The 22,454-nt window shown below is 44.9% G+C and overlaps 1 protein-coding gene across 4 annotated transcripts; it reads right to left on the bottom strand.

The window, feature by feature from the left end:
* Positions 1 to 10,057: 10,057 nt before the first annotated feature.
* Positions 10,058 to 18,749, bottom strand: LOC123144543 (ribonuclease J). Of its 4 annotated transcripts, XM_044563748.1 has the most exons (18): positions 18,543 to 18,702; positions 18,209 to 18,437; positions 17,742 to 17,865; positions 16,839 to 16,895; positions 16,529 to 16,720; positions 16,377 to 16,454; positions 15,815 to 16,000; positions 15,629 to 15,709; positions 14,915 to 14,980; positions 14,735 to 14,827; positions 13,074 to 13,199; positions 12,573 to 12,686; positions 12,227 to 12,322; positions 12,051 to 12,148; positions 11,507 to 11,862; positions 11,315 to 11,371; positions 10,923 to 11,203; positions 10,058 to 10,672 (listed from the first exon to the last, which is right to left on the bottom strand). In XM_044563748.1, exons 1-18 carry the CDS (start codon positions 18,655 to 18,657, stop codon positions 10,577 to 10,579), a joined length of 2,445 nt encoding a protein of 814 aa, XP_044419683.1. In that variant the 5' UTR covers positions 18,658 to 18,702; the 3' UTR covers positions 10,058 to 10,576. The 4 variants fall into 4 exon arrangements, with proteins under 4 accessions (XP_044419683.1, XP_044419681.1, XP_044419684.1 ...); XM_044563746.1 differs by having other exon boundaries at positions 10,096 to 10,672; positions 10,923 to 11,371; positions 18,543 to 18,749; XM_044563749.1 differs by having other exon boundaries at positions 10,225 to 10,672; positions 10,923 to 11,371; positions 17,756 to 17,865; positions 18,543 to 18,683.
* Positions 18,750 to 22,454: the final 3,705 nt, after the last annotated feature.

Here is a 22,454-nt window from a genome sequence, read left to right as displayed (position 1 = left end):
ATTAGGATTTGTCACTCCGGTTGTCGGAGAGGTATCTCTGGGCCCTCTCGGTAATGCACATCACTATAAGACTTGCAAGCAATGTGACTAATGAGTTAGTTACGGGATGATGCATTACGGAACGAGTAAAAAGACTTGCCGATAACGAGATTGAACTAGGTATTGAGATACCGACGATCGAATCTCGGGCAAGTAACATACCGATGACAAAGGGAACAACGTATGTTGTTATGCGGTTTGACCGATAAAGATCTTCGTAGAATATGTGGGAACCAATATGAGCATCCAGGTTCCGCTATTGGTTATTGACCGGAGATGAGTCTCGGTCATGTCTACATAGTTCTCGAACCCGTAAGGTCCACACGCTTTAACGTTTGATGACGATCGGTATTATGAGTTTATGTGTTTTGATGTAATGAAGGTAGTTCGGAGTCCCGGATGTGATCACGGACATGACGAGGAGTCTCGAAATGGTCGAGACATAAAGAATGATATATTGGACGATGTTATTCGGACACCGGATGAGTTCCGGGGGTCATCGGATAAATATCAAAGTGCCGGAAGGGTTATCGGAACCACCGGAGAAGTAATGGGCATTATTGGGCCTAGGGAGAGAGAGAGTGGCTGCCAAGGGCTGGCCCCCCCCCCCATGGGCCTAGTCCAAATTGAACTAGGTGGAGGGGCGGCGCCCCCTCCTTCCTTCTTCTCCTAGTAGGACTAGGAAAGGGGGGAGTCCTACTCCTACTAGGAGGAGGATTCCTCCCCCCTTGGCACGCCTATGAGGGCCGGCCGGCCTCCCCCTCCCTCCTTTATATACGTGGGGAGGGGGGCACCCTAGAACACATCAAAGTTGATCTTAGCCGTGTGCGGTGCCCCCTCCACATATTTCCACCTCGGTCATATCGTTGTAGTGCTTAGGCGAAGTCCTGCGTCGGTAGCTTCATCATCACCGTCATCACGTCGTCGTGCTGACGAAATTCTCCCTCGGCCTCAGCTGGATCAAGAGTACGAGGGACGTCACCGAACTGAACGTGTGCAGATCGCGGAGGTGCCGTGTGTTCGGTACTTGATCGGTTGGATCGCGAAGACGTTCGACTACATCAACCGCATTACTTAACGCTTCCGCTTTCGTTCTACGATTATACGTGGACACACTCTCCCCGCTCGTTGCTATGCATCACTTAGATGGATCTTGCGTGTGCGTAGGAAATTTTTTAAATACTACGTTCCCCAACAAGTTCACATCAAGTGGTATTAGTTTTCGGGTTCATAAGTGAGAGATTTACAGTTTTTATTATATTAGATTTTTTCAGTCCTATAACCTACAAAAAGCCAAAAAAATTAGTTCATCCATCGCACCTATTTTTCTTAGCCCTTAGCAACTTTTGCATCTAGTATTTGTGTAGTTGAATTTTTGGTTGCATTCATCTAATACTCGTGATCTTGTTTTTTTGTCCAGATCATAATTTGCACTACACGCTTCATTCTCAATGTAAAAAAAAAATACAATTTCGCGGACTCTTGTCGCAGACTTGCGGTTGCAAGATTTATTTGCTGCTGTAAATTTTTACTTAGCACATCTGCTGTCGCACCTGTAACCACGTCCCATCTGCCTTTAAAAAATTGTTCTTCTGCTGCCGCGCACACTTCCACGCCTTCTGCCGCTAGCGACCAAGCATCCCAATTCCATCAGCACATCCATCTATCATTATTTGATTATTAGTGCCACTGCTGGTAGTACACGTCCCATCAACTTGCGTTGTGCCTTGGAGTTTGCTTTTACAACTACCATCGCTCAAACATTCCAAGAACTTTCCTCACGTTATTTTTTCGCTACACTATCATCTTTGGTATACGTGAGTTCTTGTTTGTTACCGGCTTGACCAAAAAAGGGCCAAAAAATAGAAGAAAAACAGAGAAGAAAAAATAGAAAAAAAAGAGAGGAAAAGAGCAAAATAAAAGAGAAGTGCATAGTTCAGGCCGGCAAGCAGCTGTTTTAAGTCGTGTTGATCGGTTCGTTTTTCAGGACAAACACTTTTGCTCCTACATTATCACTGCTCCATATATCGTCTATTTTCGAGCTTTGTCACTGTGTTTATACTTCACTTATCTAGCTACTTGGAGCTATCATATTTTCATCGATTTTCACTCCCTTCATTCAGTATCTGGGTTTAGGTTGTTTTATCTTTTACTAGTCGACTGCCAGCACTAGTTAGGAGTTTGAGCAATTATTTAACTTGCATTGTTTTTTGCTAAATTGTGCCACTAATATTGTGAGTTGAGAAACCTTTGCCAAGCTACATTTTTTCCTACCAATAAGTACAGACCTGACTCTACTGATTCCTGGTTATCTCTCCATTCAATCTTCATCGGTAGTTTGAAGCCAACACTAACACACCGATCACCACCTATTGCATTGGTAAGAACAAGTAAGAATTTGATACTAAGCTTGAGTGTGAGTGATTTCTCTCCACACGTCCTACTAGTTGATAGGGATTATACATTGTGTGTTTTATCTCTTTCCCTAACAATGGCACAGGATTAACCCACACTTGAGGGCCTTACCGCGGATGTGAAAGTCACCAGTGAGCGTCTCGCCCAACTTGAGAGTGCTCAGATTATGGCCGAGGAGAGGCTCAAGGCCATCGAGGATGCACAGGGTGTTGCCAACACACATCTACAGGACATCTTGTCACGTCCGGATGGCTTGCAGACTGCACCCCTCATCAACAACAACATTGATCCCCCCAACTCTGCAGGTGTTGCCGCTATTTCGCCAGCTCGACGTGTGCGTGTGGGTCATCCACAACATCCAGCTACTGTCACCGATGCCGCTGCCATAAACCAGCACCAACGCATTCCTCCCCGTGTCAACGAGGAATGCGGGGACAACTACGAGGATTATTCCGGTGACACCGAGGACGACCAAGCAGCCGACCGCCACAATGACCGTGCTCATCGACAACTACGTTTCAACCATCAAGGTATGGCACGAGGTCCACCTAGTTATGATGTTTGAGATTATGACCACTCTAGTGCTAAAATTAAATTTACTATGCCTGCTTTCAATGGTAAATATAATCCAGATGTTTATCTTGATTGGGAACTTTCTGTTGAACAAAAATTTGCATGTCATGATATTCCTGAGAACCAAAGAGTTAGGGCATCCACTAGTGAATTTACAAACTTTGCTTCTATTTGGTGGAGTGAGTATTGTCGTGTTAATGCGAACAATATACCTGCTACTTTGGATGCTTTAAAATGAGCTATGCGACAACGTTATTATGCTCGTGACAAACTACATGAATTGCAACGTTTAAAACAAGGTAGTAGTTCTGTAGAGGATTATTATCAAGATTTACAAACTGGGTTAATGCGATGTGGATTAGTTGAAACCGAAGATGCTATGATGGCTGGGTTTTTAGGTGGTTTGAATCGTGATATTCAGGGTATATTGGACTATAAGGAGTACAATTCTATTACTCGTTTGTTTCATTTTGCTTGTAAAGCTGAAAGGGAAGTACAGGTACGACACAATAAGGGATTAGGTAACTTTTCTGCAAGTCGTCACTCATCATGGACACCCTCTCCACCTGTCCCAACCACTACCGAGGCAACACCACATATCTCGAACAATGGTGCACTCCCAACAAGTTCAAAATCAGCTCCACAATCCTCAGCGGTGTCGAGAGCAATTTCTCAAGCACCCACCACTTCGTCTGGACGCACAAGGGACGTGAAGTGTCATAGATGCAAAGGTGACGGGCACTTGATGAAGGACTGCCCAAATAAACGTACTTTCATTGTGCAAGAAGATGGTGAGTACTCCTCCGCTAGTGATTTGGATGAAGATACACATGCAATGCTTGCCACTAATAATGCAGGTGACACTAAAGAGCATGACACAGAAGAGATACATATTAATGTTGTGATGCCAGATCGGTACCCAAGCCTTGTAACCATGCGAGCACTTAGTGCCCAGGTGGGGCATGCTGAGATGCCTCAACGCCATAATCTTTTTCAAACTAAGTTTGTTGTCAAAGGGCATTTCGTTCGTGTGACCATTGATGGCGGAAGCTGCAATAATTTGGCGAGTACAGAGATGGTAGAGAAGCTTTGCCTCACCACTACGAGACATCCTCATCCATATTACATCCAATGGTTCAACGACTGTGGTAAGTTGAAGGTAACGCGACGTATGAGAGTCCATTTTACACTTGGTTCGTACCATGATTATGTTGACTGTGATGTCGTCCCTATGCAAGCTTGTTCTTTATTGTTAAGTCAACCTTGGCAATATGATATTAGTGTTACTCATAATGGTAGAAAAAATTCGTATACTCTCGTGTTTGAAGGAAAAACCAACTTGCTTCCTGTGACCCCCAATGAAATAATTAATGATGATAAAGTTAAATCAATGGATCGAACTACACATAGTATGCTTGCTATCAATTCTGAATTTTTTCTATTGAGTGTCCCAACTTCTGATCTGGACATACCACATGCTCAGATAGTTCATTTGCGGTCCCATAATTAATATATAGGCTCTATGTGGGATAAACTTTATCATGATATACATGAGAACTTTATCATGATATTCATAATGGTGCTATTACAAATTTATCAAACCCTCTTCAGCTAACGCCTTTGGAACAGCCTATATACATTGCATCTATCTTTTCTTTGTTGTGTGATGTGTTCCGGATAGGTGAAAGCCGAGGACGGCTTTGTTTTCAAGAAAGGGAGGATGATGTGGACATAGACGCCACAGCTACATCTACAAATATTACATGATATATTTTTCAGGTAATCTCGATTAACAATTACACAATATGTTGTTTTGTTATTCAAGATAAAATTACGACACCATGCTTTATTTTGTACAACATTAATGGAGAAATGTTGTTCACGGCAATAAAGAAATTCAAAAAAAAGCATAGCTATTTGAAGAAGTAAAATGGTTATCATGCATGCAAGTGAAGCAGCACGTCCGTCAAAGAATTGGAGTCCAGCTATGCTTGCGTACATGCATCGGGAAAAGGAGCCAGACAGCCATGCTTGTGTACATGCATCAGGAAAAGGAGCCAACTTGGATCCAAGGAGTATGTACGCCACGTTGGGCCAACACATCTTGTTAACAGAAGTCGTGCACTATTGGGTCTCCGTGTGCTGCGTTCCGCGGTCGGCCGCTCTTTATAAATAGCTAGCCTAAAATAGAATTTAGACTCTGGTTTTTTAAGAAGTTTAGCTATTGTTACTTTTATTTGTCTTCGCTCGTAGCGTCTAGTGTGACCATCAAGACACCCTATCGGAACCCCAACTTGTGAGATTTATTCCATCTAGCATATTTCCAATTTTGAGATTGATTGGCTATTATTTTCTTGCATTTCTTCGATTTGCTTGTAGGAAAAATCCTTCGTGGATAGGTCGACCGCGCCGTTGGCTCGTCGATAACGTTGTGGACTTGATTCAACGATTGTCGTGGATGTCAGTCGTGTACGGTTCTCCCTGTACGGTTGGTAGCCGGATCGTGAGGGTCAAGTCCCACCCAAAATCGCAGTTATCTCTCTCACATCGAAAGATTGGGCCCCAGTTCACATCACTTGATTTATTTTTGTCTATGATTGTCATTGATGTGTTCCTAACATAATATTTGTTAGAGTTGTGTCGAATATTATTGTATAAGATAGGTTACAGTTGGACTTGGAGCCGTATGATGTGTAGACAGGATATGGAGTCGTGTCCAAGTAGGACACTTATATCCTAGGCCTCTTATATAATGAGGGGGTAGACACACGATGTAACCTATGCCAACATAATAGCACGGGGACGCGGGGAGCCGGCGGCGTGTGCCGGCGCCCGGACGGCCGGGGTGCGTTACTGTAGCGGTGTCATGGGGAGGAGCGCCCGTAGTCAGGCCCCGGGATGTAGCCATGATGATGAACCTTGTTAACAAATCTCGTTGTGATTGCTTGGTCCTCGGTAGATCGACGAAGCGCTTCGGATTTATTCTAACAAGTGATATCATGAGCAAGGTTTGATATTCGAAGGTCACGGATTGTTGATCTAGAGGAGGGGTGCCAATTTTCGTATGGTTCGCGTGGAAGCAGAGAGGAGCCAAGATCGCGTACAAAGGCGATGGGTTTGACACTGCGCGCGGTGTACCTGTGATGATATAGGCACCGTGAAGCAATTGGGATCGGGACACTTCTCGGCGGATTAAATTAGACAGTTTGCATGAGATCGATGGAAGCAATGTGGCGTACGTGCGGCTTGACGGTGACTGGGCAAGCAGCAGCAGACGCGTGGTGGCGGCAGCGCGATGGATCGATCCAGCGTATGCCTTAGCCTAGCGTGCGGACGCTGTGGACATGCGGGCCAGGCGCTGGTAGACTTCAGGCCAAGGCGACCTAGGCAGCAACAGGGCAGACGGCCGGCCGAGGCAAGGCACGAGCCAGCAGGAACGTACAGGGCCCATCCAGAGGAGGAGGCCATGAGCTAATTGATCAGGAGGAGCAGGCTGCTGGTTTTGATGGTGTAAGAGATCGTGTGAGATTTGTTTTGGAAACAAAAGAGAGGACGGGGCCCTCGTGTGTGACGTGGACGATGGCAGCAAATCAAACGGCAGAAAGATAATCCATCGAGTTGTGCATCCATCGAAATTAGCAGGAGCTTTTGGCGGAGCTAGCAAAGGGCTAGCATCGGCAATTGTGCAAGGAGCAGACCACGTGAAAAGACTAGAAGACTTTTTGGTTGGAATTGCTACTAGTATACGTAGGCATACCACACAGGATTTTTAGCTTGTGTACTTTGGCATAGCTGGGAAAGCTCAGACAAAGGTGAAAATTTGTTGGCACAATAGAGATGCTTCTGGTGTTGTGGGAAGTCAAGCGAGCTAAGATGGAAATATTATGTAATGGATGAGTTCTGCGGAAGATGATTTGGGAGCCTGGAGAGCGTTGTGCGGGATCATGCATACACAGAGCGTCAAGCAGTGCACGAAGATGTGTGGGCGGGCACGATGCAGGGTGGAACATGGTTGCAGTCGGACAAATTCGGCTGGGTCGGACAGGACAGTCTGATGGACCGACAGGGATGTTGGTCAAAGCAGAAGGCGGCGGTGATTTCAGCGACAACGACATAGGAGTGTGATGCTGATGGTGTCCGACTTTTGGGGCGTGGAAACACGCGGTGCAGGCCTGAGGGCTTGTGCGGCTTCGACAGACTATGACGCGTGGTTGATTCAAGATGGTGCACATGAGAGCTTGGAGTAGACGGGGCGCGGGAGGGTGGCACGTACAACCACCATGGAGTCATGTTGAAGGTGGAGTAGGAGCCTGATGGATGACTTCACTCTGTGCTGATGGGGGGCTACGGTGTAAGTTAACGGAGAGTCGAAGCCTATTTCAGCGGGAATAGCGAGAGACACGTGGTTCGGACTGGGCACCAGTGGTCTGATGAAGACGTGATACTCGGCATCGGTCGGTGATGATCAATGGTTCTCTGCAGTGAGGGTTGAGGCAGTGTGGGCAAGCTACCCAGGAGACTCGACCAGGACGGCAGAGGCTCGGCGCGGTTATAGCGGCGAGGCGTGCGGTAAGTACGGGACACAACGACAGGCCAAGGCACTGGTCATCAGATATGTGGTCAGATAAAGTGTGCAGAGGGTGCTGAAGCAGTGTTGACGAGTACCAGATTCAAGTTGGTGACTGGGTCTATCGGTGCCGGTTGATGGACAGGAGTTGACCATGGAGAATCTGAGAAAGTGATGGAAAGTCTGAAATTGTCAAAAGCTGAGAGAGTACATGGTCGTATGTTCTGTGGTGTTCCGTGCACATGGCAAAGTGCAGATGACAAGTAAAGAAGGAGGCAGAGTGCTATAGTTGTGGGACATGTCAGAGACTATCCGGGAACAGGGTGAGGCAACTGCGAATTTGACTCGGGTTGACTACAAGCGACGGTGAAATTCCTTCAAGTTTCAGACAAGCAGTCAAGAAAAAACGGTGACATTGAGTTCAGATAACTCTTATATGTGGCGTCCATTATATGAGTTGTTCATTTTCACGCAGATAAGTTATCGGTGTGTGATAGCGTTGAACGGAAACTCCGAAAGTTGGGAGCATATAGAAGAGTAATGAGGAACTTATTTTTGCTTAAGAGTTGACTGTGGTCAAGAAAAGGAGGGACTACAGTTGTAGGTGGAGTCATATGGAGACTGGGAGTAGCAGCGGTACTCATGGCGTATCTCAAGTCCAATGTACATGGAGGTTCGGCACACGGATGAATCTAAGATGGTGGAGAATATTCGCCAAGGTGGAGTTTGTTAGAGTTGTGTCGAATATTATTGTACAAGATATGTTACAGTTGGACTTGGAGTCGTACGGTGTGTAGACAGGATATGGAGTCATGCCCAAGTAGGACACTTGTATCCTAGGCCTCTTATATAATGAAGGGGTAGACACACGATGTAACCTATGCCAATATAATAGCACGGGCACGCGGGGAGCCGGCGGCCGGGTGCGGTATTGTAGCGGTGTCATGGGGAGGAGCGCCCGTAGTCAGGCCTCGGGATGTAGCCATGATGATGAACCTCGTTAACAAATCTCGGTGTGATTACTTGGTCCTTGATAGATCGACGGAGCGCCTCGGATTTATTCTAACAATATTAACTTTTTTTTCTAAACCTTTGGCAATGGGAATTTAGGGTCCACAAAAATATTTTCCTCTTTCTTGACCTCCATGGCAGTGGAACTAAGAGAATAGCTTGCATTACTCCCTTGTTGGATGAACATGGATATCACTTTTGAGGTTTGGTTCAATGTATTCTTTGGAGTTGGTAGCCGTGAGCTTTTGGTGTCAACCTTCTTACTCGAACCAAATAGTTGTCCATTATATATGGTTATCAGTTTTTGCACTTATCATTGTGAGCACTGCACATTTAATATTTTATTTTTTTATTAGTTTTCCTTGTTTTCTTGTGTTACGGGTGTTTTGGAGTGACCAAGCACCATAAAAGGACCAAGGATGGGATCAATACGGAGTCAGGCAGGGGTCAGACTTAGCCATTTCGAAGGTCAGACAAAAACCATTTTTCTAAAATGCTCCAAATCAAGATCTGAGACCAGAAATGGATTGGCGTTGTTCATACAAATCCAACGAGCCCAAGAACGTCAAATCCCGAGTTCGATGGTGACCATTTTACCAGAGAAGGTCAAACCAAAAGATGGCCTTTCATGCGACCGCGTGCAGTCGTTTTGGCGGTCGTTTGACGTGCAGTCAGCTCCGAAAGTTTCCCTTCCAGACGAGATTCTTTACTGATTTCGTCACCGTTCGATTCCACAAGATCCTTGACTCGTAAAGAAGAGATTGGTGGAGGATAAGGCTCATCTTGAGCCCTTGGATGAAGCCTATCAAGAGAGGAGGCTAGGGAGGCTCCTATATATGTCATCCTCAACCCTAGTCGCCGCAATTCATGATCCATTTATCTCATTCATCCACAACCATCTCCATTGCTGCTCCACACCAGAGAATGAGGGACAACGCAAGGAGAGGAGGCTCCATCACCATGAGCACCGGCCTTCGGGCCGATGCCCTCTCGCCGGCGCCGCCACCACCATCATCATCATCATCATCACCATGCCGTCGCCATCACCACCATGCCTTCTCCCTTCACCGACTTGATTCGGGCTTGTAACTCATCCCGACTTGTCCCCATCGAGTAGTTGTAATTGAATATAAAAAAATAGTAGAATGACTCATCCCAACTTGTCCCCATTGAGTAGTTGTAATTGAATATAAGTAAATAGAATGAAATATATTTTATCATGCATGGTTGCACATGATGATGGGACCATAATTAGGTGATCTGACTTACTTACATGTTGAAATAAATAAGTTAGTAGGGGTCACTCTTATCTATATAGGATGTCAGCGGTGTGCTTAGCCCATTCACCTCAGAATCGCAGTGTCGGTAGTTTTTTTTAAAAGGGAAGATTCTTTGTTCATCAAATAAGGGCAACGTCATTTACAAGAAAATCCAAGATAAAACTGTGCGCACTAGAATCCCAAAATGACGAGGATTGATCAAGAAGCTGATTTAGCAAGACAATCAACAACCGCATTTGCATCTCGACGACAATAACCAAAACAAACCTTCCCGAACCCTGTTGCAAGTTGAGCACATTCAGCAATGATCGCCGCGTCAGCTCCATAGTAGTAGTTTTGTAGCTTCAATCACAGGAACACGATCGGACTCGATCTCCACCTTGTTACGGCCTAAATGTGAGGCCAGAATTAATCCATTCTGTAACACGAGAGCGCCTTTTTACTTGCTAATGTTGCAACTTAACTGACTAATCAATTGATAGATCTAGTTGCTGATCCCACAAAAACTAATACAACATGGTGGATTGGTAAACCTAGTTTCACGTGACTACCCCAGGCATCTCATGCAATGGCAAAGAATGATAGGATTACTTCCTGGAGACGCTGTTGATCTTGTCGTTGATTCACGGACTACCTTACAATACACTGATCTCCAAATAACTATCGCTAAGCAATTTATTACGGGTCTGTTTCATTTGGTTGCCATTTCCCCTTCGCATGATAAAAAACTATCCATGGCCGAAAAATATTGCCATGTCCGCATGTTTTCTTCATCCTTCTTGCTCTCCTGCAAACATAAATAAAATATTTGGTACTTCTGTTTGAAGAAAAATATTCGGTAATTTTTACTGCTAAGTGCATAGATTAGCATGCTTTCACCCAACAATACTAATTGGCAAGATTACATTATGACATCGAAAATGGAATTATGGGGTTGTTTTGTTGGGCTTGGGCTGTGGCTTTCTGTGCCCTATAAGCCGCCCAACCAAATACCTTATTTAGAGTTTATGCAATATTTCAGGGTTTCATCTACCTACCTCGTATTTCTGAAGCAATGATGTCCACACAGATTTGCACTGTGCTGGTGTACGAGTTATCCCCTGCTTCAACAGGCTACCAGATATCTCTTCCCACAGAACCATTCTTCCTTTGACGGTTTGGAATTTCTCATTCATTTCTCCACGCAGCTGTATTAAGCTCTTAATTTCCTCGGGCTTCCACTTGTTCTTTCTTGAAGATTTAGCTGGAGCAGGAGCTGACGTGCTGGAATCCTTATCAATTATGCTGATCTTGCCGAGCTTTGGTTTGTTCCCTTGAGCTGAAGCATTGACAATTCTTGCAATTTTTACTGCTGTAGGGGACTTGAACGACTCCCAAAAATGATCCAATGTTTTAGGCTGATGTAAATCAGGAGAGAAGAATGATTCACCATTGGAGCTAGTGGTTGCATCGTCAGGTGTTGTTCTCATGACCTCAGGGATGCTCTCTGCAAACAATGTAATGACATCATTGGCACGAACTGATCCACAACTACATGAAATGTTGACAACTGAACTAACAACTAGTGTTTAAAGTTCCAGGGATAAACAAAGTAACATATCAAATACTTGCCGCTTCATACCTTCAGCCTCACGCTCTGGGTTCTCTGGCCGTGTTTTCTCATAGTCTACAAGACTCATATGCCTATTTATTACCTCTTCTGAGAAACCTACTGTAGTGTTCTCTGAAGCAACTACAATGACGTCAGGTCTCTTTCCACTGTACTTTCTGACCATTTTCCTCAAGATTTCAGATACCATTCGCTCCATGTGACTAAGTGGGCAATTCAAAGGACAGCTTGACAATGCAGCATGCGCAGCCTTGTAAAGTGCATCAAGTAGTCTACCATAATCAAGCCATAGACACCGTGTTGTTATTTTAAATTTCCCTTTCAAGCCAGACTGTGGTGAAGCAGGTTTAGGTCGGAAGATCTCCATGCTGCAGGGAACAAATAATATGTTTAGCATTTTGGGGGTGCCTAAAAAGTAAAAACAAACACTGCATACTGTTTTATCATCTCAACAATGTTCAGATGCATTTTGGGGGTCCTCTGATTCACAACTAAAAACAACTTCTGCTGAAGATAAACATCATGACAAATGCCCCAAAACCGTGTGAGAAATTACCTGACAAAGATAATGCCATCAGATGCGATCCTGAATCTCTCGTCAATGCAGAGATCAGTGGACGTTCCAAAAGCTTTGTCTCCGTCACTATACATTAACTATAATATCAAGTACATCATGTTAAGTTTCAGAGCTGTTAAGAGACAAGACAGAGATAGTAGGATTAAATGATTCACCTTAAAGTCCTGCTTCCCTAAAGAAACAAACCCATTTGACAAAACCTTTCTGTTTCTTAGATGAGATACACCAAGCATCTCCCCATTTTTAATTACCTGCAATCAAAATAAGCAACTAAGAAATCCTACTAAATGCTAACATAATGGACAATATAAGGAGTAAGAACATGTCTATATGATGGCAATGCTAACAAAAAAAAACATCATGCCATCATTTTTAGTGTTAGGGGCGTAAAATGAGCAGCACTACATTAAGTTTAAGGTTTGTCTCCCTTAGCATATAGTCATATACATCTATGGCACTAAGATACCTGAAGTCCCAAACCATGGAAGACAGATTACTTACAGTAGTGTGCTTTATGCCAGTTGACCTTCCTAGCAATTCATGTTCTTTGAGAAACAAGAGTTCCCCATGAACAGGCAAGAAATGCTGCGGTTTAACAATCTGTAGAACTTCCTCCTGGAAATAACAAATTAAAGACACATTATCTCCTCTAATCTCAAGTTAACATCAGAATTAAGAACATTTCACACGGAGATCTAGACCTAATTCTATAGCAGTATACTCGCTATGTTACAAAAATGCATGACGTTCCAAAACACAATCTCCAAGATGCACCTTCGACTGTTCTTTTTTATATGTATAGTAAATTATGAAAATGATAATACTTTAAAACTATTTTTATGGAACATCCAATGGTGCGTTCTACCAAGCAAAACAAAACTGCTTTCTGTAATCAGTTGGCAAAGACGGTGAAGTTTCAAACGGGGATAGTAGTAATATATATTGTTACCAGGTACGAAAGCATAACAAAGAGCAGAAAGCAACACATGAGAAAAAATTTACCAGTTCATCGTGATAAGCATGCCCAGATGTATGGAGGCCAGCATCTTTACCCATAACAATTTTGGGGCCAAGGTCGGTGAGGCGATTTAACATCTTCATTACCCGGGACTCGTTTCCAGGGATAACCTGAAAATAAAAGCATATGCATGATGAGATTTGGCAATGCTATGCTCAAAGGAGAAACCAGTTGACCTGCAACCATAAATACTACAACAAAGGTATGTTAGATGCTTTTCACCAATTCATTTGGCGCCCTTTCACGCATATTCGTTAAGAGGAATGATATTTTAAAAAAAATGTGTACTAGAATGCCACAAAGCATGGACACGGCCAAAACTGCCAAATTGCCGTCCTAATTCGGTGGGACACGGCGATACGGCCGGACACACCGGAATACGCATGACCCCAGTATCCCCAGATTCTCGGATCAAAAAAAAAAGTAAAAAAGGAAAGACACGGCTAGGACACATTGGGGACACAGGAAGCCCAATAACAAACAGCCTCGGCCCGGTACAAACCCTATTTTGCAGGGTTGCACACACGCTCACCACGAAAGGACCGCTGCTCCCAACCGAACGCGCCATCGCCGCCTGGATTCGAGCGCCGCCGTCGCCTGGGTTCGAGGACCGCCGCCGTCACCAGGACTTGACCGCCGCCGCCGTCGCCTGGGTTCGAGGACCGCCGCCGTCACCAGGACTCGACCGCCGCCGCCGCCGCCAGGACTCGACCGCCGCAGCCACCACCAGGACTCGACCTCCCGATGGCAACCACGCTCGAGCAGATAACCCCAGCAGCCTCTCCTCAACCTCTTCATCTCTTTCTCTCAGAAAAAAAAAACCTCTTCATCTCTTTGCTCGATTTCTTGCTGTTGAGTTGCTGCTGCTTGCTTCCCATGTGGCCATGCAGTTGCTGCTTGCTCTTCAGCTGCTGCTCACTTACATGCTGGTGCCTGGTTGCTGCTTGATGCTAGGGAGCATGGCATCTGGGAGCACCAACGCCGGTAGCCAATCATCCGTGAGTGAGGGTGAAAGTTACACCTGCATCTTCTGCTGTGTCTTCTCCAGTCTCTACTCTCTAATAGACTAACACTAGCATTTGATGTATTATGCAAGTTGCAATGACATGGGTCTCTCTAGAGGATCAATTAATTCAATCAAGCACTGATATCAGACAACAAATAGAAATGGAGCAGTATTCTGATCTCATCTTAGTTTCTCTTCTTCTTTTTTTGTTTTTAACTCTATTACATGGCATGTTTTGATTTTTGTTATATACTCGCCGTATCCCCGAATGGCTGTTTTTGGAAAATGCCGTATCCCGTGTCCCCGTATGTGTGTCGCCATCTTTCCATCCCCGTATCCGTGCTTTTTAGCTAGAATGTAATTAGTTGTAACACAATCATGAGAAAGTAAATTTTGTGTAACATAACCCACGTATTATTGGATTAATACATCAACGTCAAAGCTTAAAATTGGATAGTCAAACGACATCCTGCATCTCCAAATAGAGGGGGTACCAATTTTCTTCAGAAATTAAGAAAGTCATGCTCAAGAAAGCTGACAGAGTCAAGAATGCACACGGAGCAAAAATATATGACTACGTTCCGTCTGACTAATCTCAAAGGTTCTTGAAACAACTCAATGATACTACATGAGCAATACCTTAGCTGAATAAAGAAGGACGTCCTCTTTGGATAGTTTAAGAGCATGGCTCCCACCATAAGATGCGAGATTCAGAGCCGCACGTGGCTCTGCCTGGACAAATTTTATACAGAGATGCAAGAATTATAAGAATGTGAATGACCAACTGATTCTGAGGACCATTTAGCCTGTAACTCTTACCTGTGAACCTGTAGTAACGACTAAAAGATTTTTAGGGTCATATGCATCCATGTCCTCTGCCTTAACCTGCAGAAAGGTTCTGAAATTATGAACACCACTTTGTTGCATCATCATGTGGGATATCAAAAGACTGCTGGAAGAATCTACTACTGACACAAACCCTAATTACCGAAAAGTAGATAAAAGTAAACGACAATATTCTTCTCTGCTTTATATAGTAGACATATCTATGTGTCCATTAACTCAAGTTATGTTAGAAGGAATTCGTAGGCCCCTTTAGGTGTTTTCGCATGTAGATATCGCTTGCTAGTTTACCAAAAAACCAAATACACACACAAACACACATACACACACACACACACTTTTCTTTTTGCCACAACAGGGAGCTAACTGAATTTTATTGAGGTAAACACACAGTACATGGGTTAAGGAAAACAGAAAGGTGTTCACTTGGTCAGAACACAGTCAAGCATCGAGCTACTGTAGGAGCTGCTAAAACTTCTGCAACTAGCATTCAAGCCCCTTGAGTGTACTGACAGGAGCGCCATACAATGAAGATAAAGTAGATAGCTGAAAGCAGATTGTGCTGACACAAGAACATCAATTGAACAGATCGCCAATAGGCAGTATAAAGAGACAGTTCCAAAACTGCATCATTCACAACAATCACAATAACAGTTGAATAAGTAACTTATCAAGTAAGTTGCTGCATACCAAGGTTGATGGATCCAGTGGTGCCTTTCCATCCCTGAAAGCAGCCTCAAGGTACGTCCGCAGTGACATTCCAACAAAGACCTGTTTCAGTTTACCAAAACCACAGACTAAGAAACTATGAACTACAAAAATCATCAAATTAAACAACGTGTGGTGTAGTCTGTTGAACTAAGACTCAAAGATTACCAGCCTTCGACCAGTTAAGTCTGCAGCGGCTTTGATGCTCCCAATGCGATGTATATTTGAAGCAAATTGTGTTGTAATTACTCTTCTCCCTTTTGCTTCTGAAACATGACGCAACAATGAACTAGCGACAACAGATTCACTGGTGGATCTTCCAGGGGACAGAATATTTGTTGAGTCGCTCATCATCTTGAATTGAGAGAAAAAAACAGAAATATATAGTTAGGATCATACAAACGAAGAACTTCTTATGCCAGGTGAAACCTGGCTCAACACTTCTTTAGTTTTTAAATATTTGTAGTTCTTTTTTCATAGTAAATGTGTAGCTTTAAATATAAGGTCAAATTTGAAGTTTGACCAAGTTCACAGAGAAAAATATCAACATCTAGAATACCATATTATTGGAAAACTTTACAAAGTTTGACTCAGGAAAAAAAATTATATGTCTTTACATTTTGGCAATGAGGGAGTATCTTTGTACAATATTGCATAGGTGAAATATATGCCAAAGACCTAAAGAATTGGGAAAAAAGGTACAGATCTTAGTCAATAGGGATCAACTTACCAGAGTAACACCTTCTTTCGAGAGCTCCTCCAATGCTTCTCGGTCGAATATTCTCCCATCCACTGGTGATTCATCAATCTTTAATTGAAAATAAGTTAACCAAACAGTCCAGTTAAAGAACATAGTGTACAATTATTGCTGATATAACTTACTTTCCAGTCACCAGTATGGAAAATTGTGCCATCACCACAACGAAGCACTAATCCACAGCAGTCAGGAATTGAATGAGTTACGCGGATAGGTTCCACTTCAAATGGACCAGCCTGAAACCTATTTCTAACTCTAAAACTCTTTAGCCTGGATGAGAGAAAAATCCCAAACTCCTTCAAACGTTTCTTTATGAGCTGCCCAAATATGAATAAATTCATGTCATAACTTTTGAAGATTCGGCAGCAAATATACAAGTAATAATACATCAACATCATGAAACATGCAAGCAGTGATCAAACAATTGAGTGTTACCTCCATCGTAAAAGATGACGCAAAAATAGGTGTGGTCGAATCCAGTGCAGGAATAACCTATCAGCAGAAACGATGAAGGGACAGCTGAGCATATTCCAAAGGTGGATGCAATTGGAAGCTAAAAAAGCTCAGAAATATCATCTCAAGATATAAAGTTAGCAGTGTCTATGAAAAGCAACATGTAAAATAACAAAAACGCAGAAAAAGTGTATACACAAGAAGAGCTAACCAGATGCCAAACATTGGCATGCTCGTGTATAATTTAAGTGTGCCCTGTTTGAACAAGCCCTGCCCAAATTAACTCAAAGAAAAACTATGGTATTCACAAAATAAAATTATGTGACTTCTTGTCCAAGTCATACATCTAACGTTGAGATAAATCAAAATCGATCTAAGCCTTGAAAGCAAAGATTGTTAATGATGGAATAACTATTTCCCACTCAATGCCCTAGAAGAAAAGATCAAGAGTACTTCCTCGAATCCCTCCTCGCCCATAACAAATACTAGTGGTGCCACATGATTTTCCTCATAAGAACACTTGACATGTGGCATCATGTTGACAGCTCTTGGATTTAATTGCCACTGGAGCTATTTCTGAAAGATGTTATTCAGCAAAGGGAAACTTTGGCTCAGGATTGCATGTATTATACAACGAAGAGGGTGTTGTATAACAAAACTACCTATCTTTGAAGTTTGACAATTAAGACATGTTGCGCATGAAAAGAATGAGACTGTAAACAAGAGGTTCTAACTTGTCAACCAGGGAGTTCCATTGTGCTATTGTGACTCAAAATATGATACAGGACTGTTAGTTTCCATATCATTATCACATAATTAAGTGAGCAGCAGATAGCCAAGCAAGCATGATAAATGTTGTATTAGAGTAACAGAAGAATTATTTACCCAAGGCAACGCACCGATGTGATCTTCATGGCCATGTGTAATAATAACTGCTTCAATTTTGTGGCTCCATTTCTTGATGAAAGTTGTGTCGGGAATAATCTTTTGCACACCAAACTCGTCGTAGCTGACATAAGTTCAAGTAAAATGCACTACGTCAAAATTCAGCACACGTGTGGACAGGAAACAATAGATAATGACAGTTTTCCTCCCGGCCTCCGGACGAACTAAGGATGCATGCAGTAAGTGAACAGGAAATTCTATACATGCACATTATACACGTCTACCTAGAGAATCCGCATAAAAATTTAAGTCCTTGTGAAGCAGTGTGATTTAGAAGAGAAGCAGTTGTTCATCAAAGTCCTCACTTGAGTATGGTTTCTAAAAATGTGGTCAGAAAATGCATTATAAGGATGACACACGCAGAAACAGATTAGCAAGCTACAGGAATACAAGTATGAAACACATACTCTGGGAACATAACCCCTGCATCAATCAGGATATAACGGTCATAGTTCCCGACGAGCATGCAATTCATGCCGATTTCCCCAAGGCCGCCGATTGGGAGGACCCGGAGGGGCGGACCATCCACCCCTTCGTAGAACTGCTCCATCTTTCGCTTGACTGAATCTTCCATGCTCTTAGTAGCACCCTCGGTTCTCCGGAACCTTCTACGGGGTATTCTAGATTCATGAGACCCTGTGAGATATAAGGAGGAGAAGCGCATTGGTAGGCCGATTTGGGGCGAGAGAAAGGACAGGTTCGTCAACAGGGGATGAAGGTTCAGAAAGTCGAGACATTTACCTCTGCCGGAGGGAGTTGCGAGCACACAGCATGATATGGAGGTGGGCGCGGAGGCAGAACGGCGGCGAGCGGAGCCGCAGAGGCACAGAGAAGAGAGGGAGGCGAGCGCGACCATGGCGGCGGCGCGGGCGGGGGTGGGGTGAGGGGGGTGGAGTGGAGTGGAGCACAGACCGCGAGAGAGCGGATGGGATAAGAGCAACTCTAGCACACCCCGCAAAACACCGGCCCGCAAAACGCGTTTGCAGTTCACGTAAAACCGCTTTTACGGGCCGGCGAGGGCTAGCACAGATGCAGACTCCTCAAACGGAATATGTTTTTTTACGAGTCGGCTATGCGGGTTTTACTCGGGCAATAGCGCAACGACCCGCAAACAGCAAAACTGCAAATCTGAAATTTGTCATAGGGCTTCACAAACAAGTTCAAATTCAAATGACATAAACAGTTTGCGCGGGAATAAAAGCGAACTTCATTACGCAAAAGAGGGCATGCAAAGGTATGCGCCCATGTTCGGCATCATCTTGAGGGTCGATTTTCACTCGGCGTCATGGAGTCCATCTTGAAGTTCATCGGCGCCACCGTAGCCACCGTAGCCACCTCCGTCGCTTGTTCCAACTCCCACACCGAAATCATCCACATTGCCACCGTATGGAGCAGAGAAAATATCACCGGAACTGGCAGACGGACCGGCCGAGGCGACCATTCTCCTCTTCAAGATGTCTCTCCTTGCCATATCATGCCATGCTTTGGTGACGTCGTCCATGTCATTGCGGTTTATTGACATGATCTTGTTCTCTTCGGCGAGCAACAATGACAGCGATTTGTTTTCAGACGCGCGTACTTTTCTCTCCTCAATGGCAGCTTTGCGCAGCCCCTCTTCCTTGAGCATTTGCCTTTTTCTTGCTTCTCTTTTGCCTTCTTTTCGGCCAACTCTTTCTTGATCTCCAACGACTTCAACAACATTAACTCGTTTGATTGCACCATGGCATCAATCTTCTCCCTCAAGCTCGATGCTTCTTGCTCTCTCTTTATCTTCTCTCTAGTCTTCTTGTCGCCATCGGGCTTGTTCAAATTTCTTGGGCCATCATCATCTTCATCTTCATCCATGTTTGTAAGTGAGCCTCTCTTTGGTGGGGACTCTTTGTCGATCAACTTTCACTTGTCGCACTTTTGGAGCAACTCCCAACAATGCTATAATTTGAAGAATCTGCCTTCCGAAGCTTCCATGTCCTTGTATCTATGTTGAGCAATCTTCTCCTACACAAAGCGAACAAGATGTTGCAATCATTTTTCATGATACATAATGATGATGCACGACTTGAACAAAGGCAAAGCAAACTCACATAGTCGGACTCCACGGTGCCACTTGGAGGTGCATTGCGTACTTGCTCCAAGCAAGCTGCCCAACAGCTGCACATAGGCTTGATGTTCTCCCAACGGCCTTGAAGAGACCGAAAATGTGCGTGGAGTCTTGTTGGGGTAGTTTTTCATAATGCGGAAGTATTGATCTTCGATCCTTTGCCAATATCTCTTGGCGGTTTGATTAGTACCCGTGCATGCATCAAGAGACACCGCACTCCATGCTTTGATCAAAGCTTGATCTTCCAAGATGGTGTAGTTCTTCGATCTTTGGCTTTTCCCAGCTTTTGCTTGTGAATTCTCAAACGCTTCCGCTTCGATCTCAGCCAAGTCGTCCGCACAACCATGGTCGTCCACGCCGCACTCTATTTCATTGTAGTCGAAAGGTTCGAAGGGGCTTGATCAATGTCAACCGCGTTCGTGTCCAACAAGTTCACGAACTCGGTTGTTGCATTGTTCGAGCCACCGTTGTACCGAACGATAAGAAGTCACGAGCTAACGATAAACAATGGCGAAAATGAAAGAGAATCACCAAAGTCCGAAGAGATATACCTTCCGCCATTTCGTCAAACACCTCGCTCGCGGGGGGAGCGGCACCGTTGAACGGCATCGCCGGAGCACCTCCTTGCGGGGGGATGGAGTGAGAGGTTGAAGAAGATTTGTTCCTTGAAGTCGGAACCTTCCTCCGCTTTGCGCCCGCGACCTTGCCGGCCTTCTCCGCCGCCGGCCAGGATCGCACAGCGGCATTGCCGCCCGGAGCGCGGGCCATCGCGGCGGGGCAGCCGGATTCCTGCCTTGCACAAGCACGTTGCCCTGCCGCTTGCGGGCAGGCGTGGCGTGTGCTTGGGCGGCGCCGGCGGGGCCTACATGGCCGGCGACGAGATCCGCCCGAGGGGAAGGGGCGTGCGCGACCTCGATGGTGACGGGGGGCAGCATCGGGTCATCCATGGCGGCGAAGGACGGCTGGGGAGGAGCGGCCGGAGCTTCGGAGGAGGGAGGGCAACGGTGGCGGAGGGTGCGGGAAGCGGGAAAGGGGCGCGGAAATGTCCCTCCCGCCAAATCTCGCGTCGGATGGGGGTTGAGCTCGGGTCGGCCTCCTAGCCCTTGAAGATAGAGGTTGGGGGAGAAGATTTGCCACGCCCCGCAAAAATTTTTGCGGGCCGGGGCGTTTTGCGGGGTGTGCTCGTGCCGATTTTTCGGCCCCGACCCGCAATTTGGCGGTTATTTTGCGGGCCGGGGCATTTTGCGGGGTCTGCTAGAGTTGCTCTAACGGAGGTGCCGTGGTTGGGAGGTTAATGTTTGGATCGCGGTCAAAGTGTAAGAGCATCTCCAACAGCCGCCGAACGCGCCGCGCGCTAAAACCTACTTTGTCGCGTGCCCATCGCCTGGTTTGGCGCGGCGGACGGCGCTGGCTCTAGCAGCCGCGCTAAAATGCAGCGCGCGCAAAAAATGCAGCGCGCATGACTCGCACAAACAACATATGCATTTCAAATAGAAGCAAAAATGATCAAACTATAACAAAATAAATCAACAATAAATAGTTCAATTCCGTTATTACAACCCAAACAAATAGTTTATCGTTCAGTACAACAAATAGTGCAATAAACACAACAAATAGTTCATGAACAATACAATGTCGAACGCACAAATCATGCTCTTTGTCGTCCATGCCATTCCCACCACTCCTTAATGAGATCCTTCTGAAGATCATTGTGCGTTGCGGGACGCCGAATGGCATGATAGGAGGCAACAAAACGGGCCACCCTTTCAGCCCTCCGTCGCACTCGCACAGAATGTCCCAAGAGCTCATACTGTGAGTAGTCTAAATCTTGGCCACGCTCATTCTCGATGATCATGTTGTGCATGATCACACAAGCGTGTATGATGTACCAAAGCATTTTTTATCCCAAAATCTAGCCGGTCCTCTCACAATAGCAAATTGGGCTTGCAAAATCCCAAAAGCTCTCTCCACATTTTTTCTAGCCGCCGCCTGAGCATTGTGGAAATCAAGATTTTTCTTACCTTCCGGCTTTTTCAACGGCTTCACGAAGGTTTGCCACTTTGGATAGATGCCATCCGCTAGATAATAGCCATAGTTGTATGTACGGCCATTTGTTACAAACTGCACCGGTGGCAACTCACCATTTGCAATCTTACTCATCAGTGGTGACCGGTTGACAACATTGATGTCATTCAAAGTTCCAGGCATTCCAAAAAATGCATGCCAAATCCAAGTCTCTTGATCGGCCACCGCTTCAAGGATTATAGTGGAACCCTTTTTTTGCCCGTGGAATTGCCCATGCCATGCCTTTGGACAATTCTTCCAACTCCAATGCATGTAATCTATTGAGCCAAGCATGCCAGGAAAGCCGCGAGCTTTATTCATCGCCAATAGCCTTGCGGCGTCTTCAGCATTGGGAGATCTCAAATACTCCTCGCCAAACACTTGCACAATTTTGACTGTGAAGCGCTTGACACACATGATGGCTTGACTCTCACCCATAGCCAAGTGATCATCAACTAGATCAGCCGGGATACCGTATGCCAACATACGCA

This window comes from Triticum aestivum, chromosome 6D (genome assembly GCF_018294505.1).
Source record: "Triticum aestivum cultivar Chinese Spring chromosome 6D, IWGSC CS RefSeq v2.1, whole genome shotgun sequence".
NCBI classification, from domain to species: Eukaryota; Viridiplantae; Streptophyta; class Magnoliopsida; order Poales; family Poaceae; genus Triticum; species Triticum aestivum.
Note: the sequence above shows the minus strand (reverse complement) of the source record. Positions and strands in the feature narration are given on the sequence as shown.